The 18,965-nt window shown below is 43.5% G+C and overlaps 1 protein-coding gene across 1 annotated transcript in view; it reads right to left on the bottom strand.

Moving 5' to 3' along the window:
• Window positions 1-2,346: 2,346 nt before the first annotated feature.
• LOC148521683 (uncharacterized) overlaps window positions 2,347-18,965 on the bottom strand; it is a 56,850-nt gene continuing 40,231 nt past the window's right edge. The window contains exon 4 of the mRNA XM_088474878.1: window positions 2,347-3,046. Coding sequence (XP_088331004.1) covers window positions 2,347-3,046 — 700 coding nt within the window. The remainder of the gene's footprint in view (window positions 3,047-18,965) is intronic.

The following is an 18,965-nucleotide window of genomic DNA, read 5'->3' as shown; positions in this document are numbered from 1 at the left end:
ACAGTATAGCCTTTTGTGTTCCAAAATGTACTTTATTAGAAGGGCACTAATTTATCATATATGGTTCATCTGTTTATTGTATTCTATATTTTTATCAAGGGTCTGGAGAATTACATAATATAGGAAATAATAATGAGCATATTTAATATGTATAACATGGTCTAGTCCAGTCTGATAAACTACAGCCAAAAAGAAACAACCATCTTCGCACCCCACGTGGTCAACTCCCGTCATTGTCTACTAGAGCTGGTGAGTGCTGCTTAATCACACTGCCATCCACCACATAACACTAGGCTGACTCCTAGCCAGAAACATCCAAGTCTGCAGACAACCAGACAACCCCCCCTCCGCGGCTGACCCTCTCCCCCCCCGGTCGACCCACCGCTGCTGCAGCTGAACTAAGCTGCTACCACGACCCACCACCCGAAATCTCTGACACTCACCAACTGTTTCTTCTTGTACCCTCTCTCTGGAGCTTGGACAGCAGCAGCGCGGCACCTCAGCTTCTTCTTGGCTCCTCTCCCTGAGCGTGTGCCATAACAAGCGGTACAATGCAGAGGGGAGGGCTCGGAGAATAGAGTGAATGAGTGAGACAGAGCGGCACCCAGCGGCAGCTGTCCAATTGATCATGAGCTGCTGCTGACAGTCTGTCGGGGCTGCAAGAAACTATATAACAAGCCTCCATACAGCCCTCCCTGTCAGCAGGCCCCCTGGGAGCCGCCGGGCCCCAAGCAGTCGCTTATGTTGCCTAGCGGTAACTCCGCTACTGATACACAGGGTTGCATATATAGACACACATACAATGGGGATGTCACATATACAGTGATGGTCACATATAGAAACACACAAATACAGTATACAGGGAAGGTGACATATACTGTAGAGACACACACACACATATATATGTAGGGTCACATATAGAGACCTGCACAAGGAGGGCCACGTACAGATGTGTCCACATTAGGGATGAGCGTGTTCGGATTTCTGAAATCCGAAACCCCCCGATCCGAGCCGGGAACCTAGTCAGGCTCGGGGTTTTCTTCCTGGCTCGGATCTGAAACCGAGGCGAAACGTCATCATCCCACTGTCGGATTCTCGCTGGATTTGGATTCTATAAAGGTCCTGTGATCAACGTCATTTTTCATTCCGGCTGTGGAGTGTGCAGAGTTAGGGAGCTGGGAGCTCAGGGCCTTATTCAGAGCCGCTCGTAAGCGGCCGCTTGTTCGCTCCGAGCGATGTTCGCACATCTGCGCATGCGTATGGATCGTAATGCGCATGCCTTTAACCAGTCAGTGTGGTCTGAAGTCGTGTGTTCGCAAAATAGCGAGTGCCAGCTAATTTGAGTGACAGGATGAGGTGTTTGTGGGTGGTAACAGGGGAAGGTGCTTGAAAACGGGGAGTGGTGATCCGAACTCAGGCGTGCCAAAGGGTCAAAACGGGCATTTTAAGGGTGTGCATAATTAACAAAGCAGCGTCATCGACCACGTCACTTGGTTGTTTCTTAGCCTGAACTGTTCGCATGATTGCGGTAGGAAAATCCAACCACAAGCACTGCGAGCAGTTCAGACGCCTTTCGATGTACTCGATTAATCTAATAAATAGCGGAGATGATGTATGATGCGAACGGCCAGGGGGCGTCTTTACAAAATAGCGAGCGCATGTTTTGTACGCTCGCTCAGACATAGAGGCGTCAACAGACCGCAAAGAGCGAGCACTTAATTTAAATAGCCGGCCCCTTTTTCTGAACGCGCGAGCGCAAATAGTGTCCGGCTCTGAATCAGGCCAGTGTTGTGTGCTAGACTGTTAGACTTAGAGATAAAAATAAAAAATAATAAAGCACTGCTGGCTGGCTACTGTGAAGAGGGAGGGAGCTTGGAGCTGTTGCTGACGCTGACCATAGGGGCTGACTGTTGTCCTGACCATAGGGGCTGCCTGGCTGTAGTGCTGTGTTGTCCAGGGGGTCCCCTGTCTGCTGTAGGGGTACGCTCATACAAATAATTTTTACAGGGGGTGCCCTGTCTGCTGTAGGAGTACACTCATATAAATAATTTTTACAGGGGGTGCCCTGTCTGCTGTAGGGGTACACTCATAAATAATTGTTACAGGGGGTGCCCTGTCTGCTGTAGGGGGTGCCCTGTGTGTTGTACGCTGCCCTTCATCAAAATAATTTTTAGAGGTGCTGTCCTGTGGGTTGAACGCTGCCCTTCATCAAAATTATTTCTACACGGGCTGTCCTGGACTGTTTGTCCATGAAAGATGACGTTTTGCCTCTTCTGAGACCCGATTTTTGGTAGGAAAAATCTGTATGTGGCGGGAAAATCCGAACTAATCCGAGCCTGCACATCCCTAGTCTCTGCTACTGTGGTAACTCTCCTTTTGATAAGGATGAGAGCTATGACTTCTACTGGATTGGTGGCTGGAAGAGGAATCATATCTGTGTGGGGAAGAATGATCAGATCCGTGACTGTACCAACTTTGGTGAGGCGGATAACGTGATGGTGAGTAACTGGGTTGGGCCATCATTGCTGTGCTGGATCCATGAGGGGTTTCCGACCTATAGAAGTTATTCATCATTGCTTGTCTTTGAAGATTGTCTGGAGAAGAGTAAGATCTCTGATAGTTTAGAACAGGAGGTGAAAGTTCAGAGTATTTCGTTAACTCCCCATTGTCATCATGGCTGAAGTCATGTGTTGATGGACTGTTTCCAGTAAAACTGCCATTTCCTTGTGGAGAGTAGGCTGCGCTATTTGCTTCTGCAGAGCAATGGCTGCTTCCTGATCTGAATATAATTTTCAGCAGCCTCCCAAAGAGTTTGATTCCATTTAACAAACTCATTCCATAGGGAACAGACTCCTCATGTTTGAAAATGACAAAAGCAAATTGTTTCGATTTTCCATCCTTGTCCTTTGGAATTTTAACGTTAACTGCAGCACCAGTCTGCACAAACAGCTCGAACAGGATCTCCTCGGTGGCCCTGGGATCTAAGTTCCCCACGAACAGCGTCCTATCAGCCTCAGTGGCTTCTATCTCTATCCTGAGTCCCGTCCTGTGTGCCCAGCAGCAGCAGTCAATGGGTGACGAAATAAGTCACCACACAATGCCTTTTGGGGCCTAGTTTTTCAAACTGCCCTGCTGTCTGAATACAAAAAGAGTTAAGTACTCCCGTACCTGCGCACAGCTAATAAACTAAAAAAGTAGAAGATTACACAATAATAAAAATGGGATTTTCATAAACCAACATGGGTAAGGAGTAAAAAAGTCACTTATTTCAGTTGAATCCAAGTAGTATTTCTACCAATGAGGAACTTCAATCTTATGGGTCATCTTGATTTTCAAATACCGGTTTCCATATCAGGTTTTCCTCTGGAGAAGGAAAATAGAAAACATAGAAAAAAAACAATGGTATAGTATATCTAAAATATGTGGGTAATCGTGTAAAAAATAGTCCTCCACTTTGAGTCCTTAATGTACAAGTAACATACCGTACTCACGTATAAAACGGAGTATGTACCACCCAAAAAGGTTTCTTTATCCTTTATGTAGCTGAGTATATACAGGAATGGAATTCTTGACTCATTCAGAAATGTATTATCAATAGTAGAAAGAAAGATGATTGGCATACCCCAACTCACAATCAGGCATGCTGTCTGCCACTGCAGTGTCACTCCTAGATAGGCCATGTATTTGTGCCACCCACTTGTGTCTCTTAGCATAGTCATCCAGCTACCTCGGTGCAACCTTTTGGCCTAAAAACAATATTGTGAGGTGTGAGGTGTTCAGAATAGACTGGAAATTAGTGGAAATTAATGTTATTGAGGTTAATACGGTAGGAACAAAAAAAAACTAAATTCTGTAATTTTAGCTGTTTTAATGCTTTTTTCCAAAAAAATACAGATCCAAAACACAAAACATGGAAGGGTGGTTTTGGCAAAACCAATCCAGATTCAAAACACGAAGAAAGATCCAGATCCAAAACCAAACACAAAACACGAAAAGTGGGTGGTGCACACCCCTAGTCCACATACACCTCTCCTAAAATGTGTCATGCATTTAAATCTGCGAATTAGCCACGCCTTGTGATTTTTCTTAACATTTGCAACTTTAATATGATACTTTAAATGAATACTTGTGCAGGAAAAAAAAAATTGGCATTTATCTAATTGCTACTCGTCGTGGTGCATCTTAGCCGTGACGGCATCTCGTGCCAAATGAAAAAAAAAGGAAAGGCGTATGAGGACACATCTGTATATACATGGAGGGTCACATACATAGATACACATTTAAAGGGAATATTACATATAGAGACAAATATACATAAGGGGCACATATATAGATACACACATATACAGGGATGGTGACATATAGAGACACACACTTATAATATATGGGTGATATAGAGACATACAAAGGGAGGGTTACACATACACTGGCAGGGTAACACAGATACACATGCATATACAGTGAGGGTCACATATAAAGACACACACATATATAAGGGTGGGTCACACGTAGAGACACATACACTGGCAGGGTTATATATAGAGACACACGTATACAGGAAGGGTCACATATAAAGACATACACATATATGGTGGTGGGTCACATATAGAGACACACACAAGTGAGAAGGGGCACAATGGCCAGACAGAGTAGGGCAGACAACAATGTGTCTCTCACCCCTGATCTCTGTCTTTTTACTCTGGGTCGGTAGCAGCTCTCCTCCTCCATGCTGCCTGGACTGCACAAGCCAGCAAAGCCCCACCCCTCTACACGGGTCAGAGAAGCATGTACGGGAGTCTATCATCAGTCAGGACTCTGCACACGCATCTCTGATCTTGGTGTCTCATCAACCATAGAACAGAGGGTAGGAGCTGCTGTTATGTATGAAATTACCCCTTCCCTAATGTGATTCTCCCAAAATTGTGAGAACCCCATGCCACCCTGTGATTGGTCATAAGAAAAAGAAATGTTTTTACAGATTTTAATTAAAACAAAACAGAAAAAAAAGATGGCCTGCGGCGGGCAGGGCCCTCGGGGTCCAGGTGGCACTAGTAGCTGCCTGTACCATTGTATGGATAATCCGGAAGTTAAATCATTAGTGTTATATCTACTGTATATTATATGAATAATTGTCCATCTATTCCCATCCCTAAGTATCCATTTACACTTCTGGAGGAAAGAAAATCCATATTTGATATTTAAAGCAGAAAGAAAAATATGTTTTGAAATGCAACCTAATATAATTTTTATTAAACTAAATATACTTCATATTTGCATTTTGTATATAAATACATTTTATATTGAAAATGGGACTTTCACATTTATTATTAATAAATCAAGACAATATTCTCTCTTGTGTATAGGATACTCGTTACATTATTATATTATATACAAACTATATAAATATGACTTTAGCATTTACTAACACTGTGATGTCCCATATTTAATTTACCTCTATGCCAGGGGTAATCGAAATTCATCCCTCCAGCTGCTGTGAAACTACACATCACAGCATGCCATGCCACAGTTTTGCTATTAGGACATGCTAAAACTGGGTCGGGCATGCTGGGATGTGTAGTTCTACAGTAGCTGGATCGCCACTAGAGGGCCGCATGTTGAGTTCCCCTTCTCTATGCTATCTCTAGGTTCTCATTGGTATACACACTATTATGCCTAATGTGGGACTGACACAAGTGCTACGGTTTTTTAACTAAATGTATGTTGAGATGAGTTTAACAGAACATACAGAATGCTCATAAAATTTTTTGCTTTGCACGTTTCTTACTGTGTTCATCCACGCAAAGCAACCAAGAGGAGACAAATATTGTACCTGTGTGTAAGTAATTTACAATTCTATGACCTCAGAGAGATAGTGGGTATATTATGAGTCTAAGGCAGTGGTTCCCAAACTGTGCGCAATGGGTACCTGGGGTGCCTCAGGATACTTGCAGGAGTGCCTCACGTTGGTTGTCCAGCACCATATCAAATTTTTTATTGTCAATGTAATGTAAGTATGTAGACAAACAGAAACTCAAACCTGTCCAACACCACATAACTGAACCTAAGGATGACATGTAAGCACAATATACTTCACTTTATTACTTTACTACGTTTTTTTCTGGATTTCTCAATAACAAATGTTTGGCTTAGGGGTGCCGTGAAAACAATGTTGTTACTCTAGGGCAAAGTGATTCAAAAAAGTTTGGGAACCTCTGGTCTAAGGGGTACTTTTACTAAAGTGAGAGGTTTTAGAAGTGAGTTTAAAAAGAGATGTTGCCCATAGCAACCAATCAGATTCTACTAGCACCTTCTAGAAGATAATAGCTAGAATCTGCTTGGTTGCTATGGGCAACATCTCTTCTAAAACTCACTTCTAAAAACTCTCACTTTAGTAAATTTACTCCTAATGGGCATATTCAAATAGGTTTGAAAAGCCAAGTACTTTTTGCATACCGGACTTTGCAACATCATCGCTGGTTTTCCATGCAAAAAAGTATCGCCCGCATCCCCGCTTATCCCCATAATCAATTAGAAATTAGTGAAAACGTGACCCGGCAAAACGCAAACAGGCAAAAAGTGCTGTCAGATTTGGGGAAATCAGCCTGACACCCCCGAAAAGATGCACTAACATTGGGGAACAATGTAGATGCCACCACATATACTCTACTGAAGCTATTTTGGGTACTTAAATGCTCTCAATAGCTGCTAATTAGCGTCTTTGCACAAGTGGTGAAGAATAGCATTTAGCAGGTTTTTTTGGAGAAAATAACTAGTCCCAGCAAATTTGGGGTACATGAAAATGGGTGCAAGCATGGTTAAAAATCGCAAAAGTGAAGATTAAAAAAACGTAAAGAACTCACCTTCAGCATGCACCTGCAATCAAAAAAAATCACCCCCCCCCATACTTCCAGACCCCCAAAAGTTTATTTAGCTAGTTTTTAAGTTTGTACTGTTTTTTTTGCCCCCTTTTTCAAAGTTATTTTTCAAATGTGTTCAGGTGTTCTTCAAATTCTTTTAGGATTTTTTTGACGCAGGTAACCTTTGGGGACCTGTCCCAAAGGTGTAGGGTGATTTCCTCACCTTTGCACCCCAAAACCGCAATTCTGCACTTTTTTCCGTCTGGTTTCATAGGCAAAACTTTTTCTCCTATACCAATGCATTGACTTTCCGCACCGGCGAAAAAAGTCGCCACAATTGAATACGAGCATAAGTTTCCACTGGCGAAATTTCGTCATCGGCGAAACTTTTTCGACGAAAATGGCTTTTCACACCTAATTGAATACAAATAAGATTAAAATTATTTCTAATGCTAATATTCATGTTTTTTTTTTAAATGACTACAAATGTTTAATATTAATTACAATGCATAAATCACACTAATAGTAATAGATACTCTAAAGGATTTTAGTGTATATTAATTTGGGATCCACTAATATCTGTTTGAAAGTGCTGAATGGATTATGTATTCCAAGCATAGCAAATATGTTTTCCTCATCGAATCTGCCTAACACATGGAGTATGTGAGTATGATGCTTAATACTTAAGAGAGGATTTATTGAAAGCAACAAGATTTTTTGCTTTGGATAATTGCACCCCTCCCCCGTAGAATAACAGTGTACAGTACTGTGTACTGCAATACAATGTGATAAACTGCAATTTAGCATCAATTTTAAAGAGTATGAAACAGATGTCTTTCCTTCCCCAAGGGTGTAAGTGTGTTGCGTCTTCTGCTACCTACGGGTATATCCAGATGTTTCCTATGTCTACACCTGTACATATCAGTCTTGTATCATTAGAAATCTTTCTTATTGTGTAATAAACCTCATGAGAATGTGAAGCAATAGTTGGATTCAAACATTCTAAATCCTAGTAGCAAGACATTCCCAGTCACTGAGGGTATATGAACAGCACATATATTGAAGATAATAATATTAATAATAATAATAATAATAATAATAATAATAATATAATCTATTATATATTTTTGTATGGTGTCTGTCTGGACTCCGTACACATGGGTCCCCCTGGTGGTGATAGTTCTCAGATTTAAAGGCAGTTAAATGGAAGCTTGCAACAGTCCAGGGTTCTCCGATCCACAACACATTTCTCCACCCTACTCATCCACCCAAACGTGATGTCATCCCAAGAAAAAGCTGAGGGTACCCTTTGGGCTGCAGAGTACCATTCCAGACACCCTGCAAGTTAAATGTACTATAGGTGCCATTGGGCAGTGATGGTGCTACCCTCTAGGGTCTTAGCCCTGGTCAGTGACACTATTCACTCAGTATTCACTCAGTAGTTACTGCCGTAAATAGAGATTATACCAGACAAAGCTTTGATAGATGAATGCATACCTGTCACACCCCAGACATCCAATGACCTACCAAGTGAGTGCCACCTTAATAAAGTTGAGTTGCTGGGCCTCTTCCTATGTAGTGGAGTACAACAAGAGGAGTGCAGCGGGAGTATCACCTGTCTTCACTCAGCACCCCTTAGTAATGCACTTCTAGTCCCATCACCTGTCACCCGGCATCTCCTACTCTGTTACCCTCCACCCCCTGCTCTGCTACCCTCCACCCCTTGCCCACCCAACAAGCCCTACTTTGCTGCCATCCACCACCCAGCAACCCTTACTACAGTATGCTGCCCTCCACCACCAAGTAACTCTACTATAATGGGAGGAAGAGGAGAGAGATAGAGATGGGAGAATGAGTCAGAGTAAAGGAAGAAAGAGATATGGAAGGAAGAGGGGGAGAGAGGGAGATGGGTGGAAGACGTAGTAGAGTGATAAGAAGGTGGGTGAAGAGAGAAGAGAAAAATCCCTGCCGTGCAGGGAACAATAGATAGTGACCTGGTGATTGATGGGTCCAAAATTCTAGTACTAATATAAGAATTATAAGTAATATACAAGTAATGAAAGCAAAATTTAAAGGAGCCCCAATCAAAACAATTAAACATGAACTCATAATAAAGTACCTAATAATAAAGATAAACATAGAAGGGTAATAGAGTTGCATAATTTGCACCTTTTTTCTGCATATTGCATTTTTCAACTGAGCATACTTATAAATCTGAGCCACGCTGATTGAGACATTTTGCATTTTGGACCCCTTGCACTTGGGGAGGAAGAATGGGGGTTGGATGGGGTGAGTAAGTGTTGCCAAAGTACAGTAGGTATTTTTACACAAAATACGGTCCATGCTGATTACAAGAAATATACGTGTTAGGAAGCAGATCACTTGCAGATACGCAGCCCCCGGTGCAAATGGAGAACTGATGATGAAGGTGATCAGATTGGCTGGCTGTGTTAGAATCCCTCTTACTTATGCTAATACAGTAGTGATATCGGTGCTTCTATCTATTCACATTAATACAGTGATACTTTATTAACAATTTTTATACAACAATAAAGCAAAGGAAGGCGACGGATGTGTGTTTTGAGTCAAACTAATACCCCTTTTACACCAGAGCAAAAACCTCATCGCAGCTCAGTGTAAAAGGGTCCCTGAAAAATAACCCAGGTCAAGTGACCCAGCAATCCAACCCAGGTAGCTACCAGGGTTGGATCCAGGATGGACCCGAGTAATGGTGCAGTGTAAACGGTGCAACCTGGGTCATGTCTAAAATGAGCTGATTGGTGGTTGTGGAGCATTCACCTACCACTTTTTATGACCTCACAGGTTTAGCAGGGCAGACCTGAGTTCAGTGTGAACAGGGCTGACCTGGGAGTAACCCAGATCGAAGGTGCAGTGTAAATGGGTCTGACCAAGGTTGGAACCATGTCCAAAAACCCAGGTCGGACCTAGGTTTTTGGTGGAAAAGAGGTATTAATTAAAATGTTAATGTTGTCTTTGCGTCTTTCTTCTAATTCTCTTTATATGGTAAATTATACTATATTAGTTATTAATAACATAGACCAGAGATTCCCAAAGGCACCCTAACAGTCCAGGTTTTAAGTATATCCATAAATGGTTAAATCAAAAGACTGAGGTACTAATTATGTCAGTCACCTATGCCCAAGCATGTTTATCCTTAAAATCTGAACTGTTAGGGTGCATTGAGAACCGAGTTTGGGAACCTCTGACATACAGTAGACTATATTGTTTATGAATTGTGTACTGCAATATTACTAGGGGTGAGCGGGTTCGGATTTCTGAAATCCGAACCCCCCCGAGCCCCCCCGATCCGAGTCCGTTCCGAGTCAGGCTCGACTTTTCCCGCCTGACTCGGATCTGAAATCGAGGCAAAACGTCATCATCCCGCCTTCCGAGTCTCGCGGGTTTTGGATCCTATATAAGGTACCCGCGTCGGCGCCATTTTCTCACTCGGCTGTGGACAGTGAAGAGGGAGGGTGGGAGTTAGGGCTGTGTAGTGTAGTGTAGTGTAGTGCTGCTGTTGTCCACTACTTCAAAGTCCATAGGGGCTGGCTGTGTTGTGCTGTGCTGCTGTTGTTAATAGGGGCTGTGTCCACTACTTCAAAGTCCATAGGGGCTGGCTGGACTGTGTTGTGCAGTCAGTTCTCCATAGGGGCTGTGTCCACTCCAAAGTCCTGTGCAGTGTCCCAGTCCTAAAGGAGTGCTGTAGTGTTGTCCAGGGGGTGCTCTGTCCATCAGGGGTGCTCCCCCCAAGTGCTAAAAAAATAATATATTTTCTGTGTTTGTGAATTGTGTGCGCAGTAGCCGCACGTGCATCAACAAAGTAGTGCCAAGCGTGCGCCTGTGTCATAAGTAAAGGGCCGGCTGGCTTGACCGTTAAAGGGTGCTGTAACCCCCGAAAGTACACTCCAGTCCAAACCAAAAAAAAATTATTTTCTGTGTTTGTGAATTGTGTGCGCAGTAGCCGCACGTGCATCAACAAAGTAGTGCCAAGCGTGCGCCTGTGTCATAAGTAAAGGGCCGGCTGGCTTGACCGTTAAGGGTGCTGTAACCCCCGAAAGTACACTCCAGTCCAAACCAAAAAAAAAATTATTTTCTGTGTTTGTGAATTGTGTGCGCAGTAGCCGCACGTGCATCAACAAAGTAGTGCCAAGCGTGCGCCTGTGTCATAAGTAAAGGGCCGGCTGGCTTGACCGTTAAGGGTGCTGTAACCCCCGAAAGTACACTCCAGTCCAAACCAAAAAAAAAAATTATTTTCTGTGTTTGTGAATTGTGTGCGCAGTAGCCGCACGTGCATCAACAAAGTAGTGCCAAGCGTGCGCCTGTGTCATAAGTAAAGGGCCGGCTGGCTTGACCGTTAAGGGTGCTGTAACCCCCGAAAGTACACTCCAGTCCAAACCAAAAAAAAAATTATTTTCTGTGTTTGTGAATTGTGTGCGCAGTAGCCGCACGTGCATCAACAAAGTAGTGCCAAGCGTGCGCCTGTGTCATAAGTAAAGGGCCGGCTGGCTTGACCATTAAAGGGTGCTGTAACCCCCAAAGTACACTCCAGTCCAAACCAAAAAAAAAATTATTTTCTGTGTTTGTGAATTGTGTGCGCAGTAGCCGCATGTGCATCAACAAAGTAGTGCCAAGCGTGCGCCTGTGTCATAAGTAAAGGGCCGGCTGGCTTGACCGTTAAGGGTGCTGTAACCCCCGAAAGTACACTCCAGTCCAAACCTAAAAAAAAATTATTTTCTGTGTTTGTGAATTGTGTGCGCAGTAGCCGCACGTGCATCAACAAAGTAGTGCCAAGCGTGCGCCTGAGTCATAAGTAAAGGGCCGGCTGGCTTGACCGTTAAAGGGTGCTGTAACCCCCGAAAGTACACTCCAGTCCAAACCTAAAAAAAATTATTTTCTGTGTTTGTGAATTGTGTGCGCAGTAGCCGCACGTGCATCAACAAAGTAGTGCCAAGCGTGCGCCTGTGTCATAAGTAAAGGGCCGGCTGGCTTGACCGTTAAAGGTTGCTGTAACCCCCGAAAGTACACTCCAGTCCAAACCTAAAAAAAATAATTTTCTGTGTTTGTGAATTGTGTGCGCAGTAGCCGCACGTGCATCAACAAAGTAGTGCCAAGCGTGCGCCTGTGTCATAAGTAAAGGGCCGGCTGGCTTGACCGCTAAGGGTGCTGTAACCCCCGAAAGTACACTCCAGTCCAAACCTAAAAAAAAATTATTTTCTGTGTTTGTGAATTGTGTGCGCAGTAGCCGCACGTGCATCAACAAAGTAGTGCCAAGCGTGTGCCTGTGTCATAAGTAAAGGGCCGGCTGGCTTGACCGTTAAGGGTGCTGTAACCCCCGAAAGTACACTCCAGTCCAAACCTAAAAAAAAATTATTTTCTGTGTTTGTGAATTGTGTGCGCAGTAGCCGCACGTGCATCAACAAAGTAGTGCCAAGCGTGCGCCTGTGTCATAAGTAAAGGGCCGGCTGGCTTGACCGTTAAGGGTGCTGTAACCCCCGAAAGTACACTCCAGTCCAAACCAAAAAAAAAATTATTTTCTGTGTTTGTGAATTGTGTGCACTGTGGCTGCACGTGCATCAACAAAGGAGCAGCGCCAAGCGTGCGCCTGTGTCCCATAAGTAAAGAGCCGGCTGGCTCATTTCTTAAAGGGTGGTGTAACCCACAAAGTGCACTACTCTCCAGCAAAAATAAAATAATATTTTCTGTGTTTGTGTGCGCTTTAGCCGCACGTATATATATCAATATAACATAAATGGAGGACCAAACTTTCTCCGATAAAAATAAAATAGGGAAAGATCAAGAACCTCTTCCTCCTAGTGCTGTTGCTGCTGCTGGGAGTTGTTCATCATCCCAGAGAGGAAGTAGGAACATCACTACTTTTACTAAACAATTGACCCTCCAACAGTTCCTAGCGATGAGGATGAAGTACGACAGCAGTCATCCTGAAGCAAAACGTATAACTGAGGCCTTGACTGCTATGTTGGTGTTAGACGTGCGTCCGGTATCCGACATTAGTGCAGTGGGATTTAGACAATTGATGGAGGTAGTGTGTCCTCGGTTCCAAATCCCGTCTAGATTCCACCTGCATCCTCAAAGCAGCAGCGACAAGCGTGCGTCTGTCTGTTAAAGGGTGGTGACACCCTCAAAGTGTGCTACACAAACAATTAAAATATTGTTCTTTTTTTTTCTGTCTTTGTAAATTGTGTGGGCTGTAGCCGCACCTGCATCCTTAAAGCAGCAGCGACAAGCATGCGTCTGTCTGTTAAAGGGTGGTGACACCCTCAAAGTGTGCTACACAAACAATTAAAATATTGTTCTTTTTTCTGTCTTTGTGAATTGTGTGGGCTGTAGCCGCACCTGCATCCTTAAAGCAGCAGCGACAAGCGTGCGTCTGTCTGTTAAAGGGTGGTGACACCCTCAAAGTGTGCTACACAAACAATTAAAATATTGTTCTTTTTTCTGTCTTTGTGAATTGTGTGGGCTGTAGCCGCACCTGCATCCTTAAAGCAGCAGCGACAAGCGTGCTTCTGTCTGTTAAAGGGTGGTGACACCCTCAAAGTGTGCTACACAAACAATTAAAATATTGTTCTTTTTTTTTTGGTCTTTGTGAAATGTGTGGGCTGTAGCCGCACCTGCATCCTTAAAGCAGCAGCGACAAGCGTGCGTCTGTCTGTTAAAGGGTGGTGACACCCTCAAAGTGTTCTACACAAACAATTAAAATATTGTTCTTTTTTTTTTGGTCTTTGTGAAATGTGTGGGCTGTAGCCGCACCTGCATCCTTAAAGCAGCAGCGACAAGCGTGCGTCTGTCTGTTAAAGGGTGGTGTAACTCTCAAAGTGTTCCAAAAAATAAAAAACTATTTTTTTAATGTGTTTGTGACTTGTGTGCGATGTAGCCACACTTGCATCCTCAAAGCAGCAGCGACAAGCGTGCGTCTGTCTGTTAAAGGGTGGTGACACCCTCAAAGTGTGCTATACAAACAATTAAAATATTGTTTTTTTTTTTTGGTCTTTGTGAAATGTGTGGGCTGTAGCCGCACCTGCATCCTTAAAGCAGCAGCGACAAGCGTGCGTCTGTCTGTTAAAGGGTGGTGTAACTCTCAAAGTGCTCCAAAAAATAAAAAACTATTTTTTTAATGTGTTTGTGACTTGTGTGCGATGTAGCCGCACCTGCATCCTTAAAGCAGCAGCGACAAGCGTGCGTCTGTCTGTTAAAGGGTGGTGACACCCTCAAAGTGTGCTACACAAACAATAAAAATATTCTTCTTCTTTTTTCTGTCTATGTGAATTGTGTGGGCTGTAGCCGCACCTGCATCCTCAAAGCAGCAGCGACAAGCGTGCGTCTGTCTGTTAAAGGGTGGTGACACCCTCAAAGTGTTCTACACAAACAATTAAAATATTGTTCTTTTTTTTTCGGTCTTTGTGAAATGTGTGGGCTGTAGCCGCACCTGCATCCTTAAAGCAGCAGCGACAAGCGTGCGTCTGTCTGTTAAAGGGTGGTGTAACTCTCAAAGTGTTCCAAAAAATAAAAAACTATTTTTTTAATGTGTTTGTGACTTGTGTGCGATGTAGCCACACTTGCATCCTCAAAGCAGCAGCGACAAGCGTGCGTCTGTCTGTTAAAGGGTGGTGACACCCTCAAAGTGTGCTACAGAAACAATTAAAATATTGTTCTTTTTTTTTCTGTCTATGTGAATTGTGTGGGCTGTAGCCGCACCTGCATCCTTAAAGCAGCAGCGACAAACGTGCGTCTGTCTGTTAAAGGGTGGTGACACCTCAAAGTGTTCTACACAAACAATTAAAATATTGTTCTTTTTTTTTCGGTCTTTGTGAAATGTGTGGGCTGTAGCCGCACCTGCATCCTTAAAGCAGCAGCGACAAGCGTGCGTCTGTCTGTTAAAGGGTGGTGACACCTCAAAGTGTTCTACACAAACAATTAAAATATTCTTCTTCTTTTTTCTGTCTTTGTGAATTGTGTGGGCTGTAGCCTCACTTGCATCCTCAAAGCAGCAGCGACAAGCGTGCATCTGTCTGTTAAAGGGTGGTGTAACCCTCAAAGTGTGCTCCACAAACAATAAAAATATTCTTTTTTTTTTTCTGTCTTTGTGAATTGTGTGGGCTGTAGCCGCACTTGAATCCTCAAAGCAGCAGCGACAAGCGTGCGTCTGTCTGTTAAAGGATTACATCGGTGACAGCATCCAAGTAGGCATGTCAGACAGTCCGTACCTGTACTGGCAGGAAAAAGAAGCAATTTGGAGGTCCCTGTACAAACTGGCTCTATTTTACCTGAGTTGCCCCCCCTCCAGTGTGTACTCCGAAAGAGTGTTTAGTGCAGCCGGGAACCTTGTCAGCGAAAGGCGTAGGAGGTTGCTTCCACAAAATGTGGAGAAGATGATGTTCATAAAATGAATTATCAACTCTTCCAGGGAGACCAGCCTCCAGAACGTACAGAGGGACCTGTGGTTCCAGCAGGGACGAATTAATACTCTGTGAGGATGAGGATGTACACACTGAAGAGGGTGAGGAATCGGTGGATGAGGAGGATGAGGATGACATCTTGCCTCCGTAGAGCCAGTTTGTGCAGGGACACATTAATTGCCAGCTTGTTTTGTGGGGGCCCAAACGAACCAATCATTTCAGCCACAGTTGTGTGGCAGACCCTGGCGCTGAAATGATTGATTTGTTAAAGTGTGCATGTCCTGTTTATACAACATAGTGGTGGGTGGGAGGGCCCAAGGACAATTCCATCTTGCACTTCTTTTTTTTCTTTGCATTATGTACAGTTTGGGGCCTAGTTTTTCTAACTGCCATCCTGTCTGCCACTGCAGTGTCACTCCTAGATGGGTCACGTGTTTGTGCCGCCCACTCGTGTCGCTTAGCATAGTCATCCAGCTACCTCGGTGCAACCTTTTGGACATGAAAACACTATTGTGAGGTGTTCAGAATAGACTGGAAATGAGTGGAAATTAAGGTTATTGAGGTTAATAATAGCATAGGAGCAGAGAAACCAACAAATTCTGTGATTTTAGCTGTTTTTATGCTTTTTTAAAAAAAAATACAGATCCAAAACACAAAACCCAGAACCCAAAACACGGAAGGGTGGTTTTGGCAAAACCAATCCAGATCCAAAACACGAAGAAAGATCCAGATCCAAAACCAAAACACAAAACACGAAAAGTGGCCGGTGCACACCCCTAAATATTACCTTTTATTACTGTACTACCACTGCAAAGCCATACCTTCTGATATAAGCCAAGTGCGTATATTACTCATGCAGAGCTGGATACAATTTCTGTATACAGTATAGCCAGGTTTGCAATCTAAACATAATGTACCTTTTTGAAAACAATATATAACAGTATGTTTGCTTTTTCTGTCCAACCATGAGCTCCACATTGTCCGGTGTGACCTTGATATTCCACTGCATTTTTGCTAAATAGTAAATAATTGCCTCTAGAAAACCATATCAAGCTTGTGTCCTCCCTGGAACCATTTTCGAGAACATGAAAACTTTAAAGGGCCGGATTCCCACACAGGGGCATGACCAGGAGGTGTGGCCAGAGGAGTGGGCAAAAAAGCAATAGGGTTACAGCTATTTTGTTTGTAAGATTTCAAGCTATTTTTTACCACTCTAATAAAGATCCCCTTCATGCCCCTTTATATGCTTCAGAGCCTCCTCATTCCCATAAATTCCACTCACTCATGCACCTTTAAATGCCTCAGAGTCCTTCATGAAACATTATATGCCCCTCATGCCCTTATGTCTGTCTAGAGTCCCCTTTTACCTTTAGCTTCAGCTGTCTGCCTCAAGGAGAACTGTCTCCACCGCCAACGACCGCAACCAGAAGGAAGAAAGGAGAAGCTGCAGAGAGGGCCGGCCTGGCTGAATCACTGGTGCTGTTGCAGTGTGGGATTTCCTGGACACTGCCAACTAGAGATTAGCAAGGCTCAAATCTAAGTATTGATTGTATATGATCTATGATTTCATTCTAAGGGGGAGATGTATCATCGGCAAAAATGCGGTAAAACCCCCGAAAATGCAGTTTTCGGGGGTTTTACCGCATTCCCCATATTTATTAAGCAGCAGAATGCTCTGCATTCTGCTGCTTCGTGTTGCTAGGTAACACCACCTTCAGGTGGCATTACCCAATAGAAGCCTATGGGCTTCTTAGCGCGACGCTCAGGGCTGGGATCCCTCCCCTGAGCCCCCGCGGCCCGCGTCCTTCTGCGCATGCGCAGAAGGACTTCTAGGTGTTAAACCCGGAAGTCCCTCTGCTCGGCAGCATCACAAAGGACAGCTCTCATTGAGAGAGTTGTTCTTTGCGATATTCTTGGTACATACCGGGGTAATTAACCGTGGTATGTATGTGAAGTCGGGGGGTGATGTACCGCATCGGCGATGTCGCCGATGATACATCTCCCCCTAAAGATTTCACATAAGAAACTGACCCTGGCTATACTCCTCCCACTTTCCAACCACCCCTCAAACTTTCTTCCTTACCCATTCACTTTCCCTCTTCCTCACTGGATTATCTAAAAATGTATACTGGATGTTTATATAACTTTGTACATGCCTTTAATAACTTAGGTGGGGAAGATACTGTACATACAATAAATAGGGTTAAAGGGTTATTTTGTTAAGAAATAAAATGAATCCTCAAGGGGGCACTATTTACCATCACATCACTATATACCCCTTGCAAGAGGCATATGGCCTGATACAGAGTTGGACATTAATTCTGCTGCACCTGCGATTTTTCACATCTGTATTACGTGCAGCACTCAGCTCCTAGCACAGTGAGGGAGCCGACACTTCACACAGGCTAGTCCCCGGGGGCAGCCTGCACCTCTGGTGTGACAAAAACAGGTGTTCAGACCACTAGGCCACGCCCACCCATGAGGTCACACATTAACCCACGAGGCCACGCCATCTTATTTGCAGGCACGTGGCGCCACCACAAGCAGTACAAGCTCCCCGCCACTGCCCGGGTGCAAAGACGGGTAGGGACACCACTGCCTTATTGACACAGGGGTCTATTTAATAAGCAGTGTTAAGAGACAGAGTGAAAAGTGATAAGAAAGTGATAAGGTGCCAGCCAATCAGCTCCCAACTGTCATTTTTCAAACACAGCCTGTGAGATGACAGTTGGGAGCTGATTGGCTGGCACCTTATCACTTTCTTATCACTTTTCACTTTGTCTCCTAACACTGCTTAGTAAATAGACCCCTCAGTGACTTACAGAACAACATGAAACAGGAAACATGGCCTAGATTTTGTGTTCTAGCATATAGCAGAATATATTCTTTACCATGAAAATGCACAGATCAACACATAAAGAGATCTCGTTAAGTGTAATTTCCCATCCGTACACAAGCTGATCCCTGTTTATTCACTGCCTGAAGCAGCCAATATGAATGCATGAGACAGCTGTAAGTTCCTGCCGGAATCACAAGATATCTCCAGAAATAGGGAAAACTTTCTACCATTGTAACACAGTGGCGGCGGCCCTGCAAGCTTTATGACTTATTTCTAATTTGTATTGATGGCCTTAAAGTAGCATGCTTTGCAGTTCTATGAAAGAAAAGATTATAAATGGAGATTAATTATAATTTTGCTAGCTCAGTACTTGTAAAACTAAAGCAATTTATATTCTTTCCCTTAATGATCTCCATTCCTGATTGCAGTAATGTAATCTAATTGTGATTATGATAGTATCTGAATCATGTGGGCCTCAATGTGATTGAAACTACTTTTTGCATTAAAAAGTAATTTTAGAGTAATGATGAAAAGTTACTGTGGAAAATTGGCAAGTAATATATTTTACTAAGTATCTTAAATTTCTGTTTTTATTTCTGATTGTATCTTTTATCCAGGCGGCTACAATGATACCTTCACAGGAACGCCGTAGGCACACATAAAAGGACTAAGATCTATATTTCACACAGCACAGCCTATTGATAGCAGGCAAGTATGTTAGGAGACATCAGACGGATAGAATGGTAACATACGTGCTCAGAAAATGCTTTACACAAAAACAAAGACTTGATATTACAAAACACAAAACATTCACTGGATAAAACTCGTAGTTAT

Source organism: Taudactylus pleione, unplaced genomic scaffold (genome assembly GCF_031769625.1).
Source record: "Taudactylus pleione unplaced genomic scaffold, aTauple2 ptg000156l, whole genome shotgun sequence".
Lineage (NCBI taxonomy): Eukaryota > Metazoa > Chordata > Amphibia > Anura > Myobatrachidae > Taudactylus > Taudactylus pleione.
The sequence above is the reverse complement of the archived record's forward strand: the minus strand, read 5'-3'. Positions and strand labels throughout refer to the sequence as shown.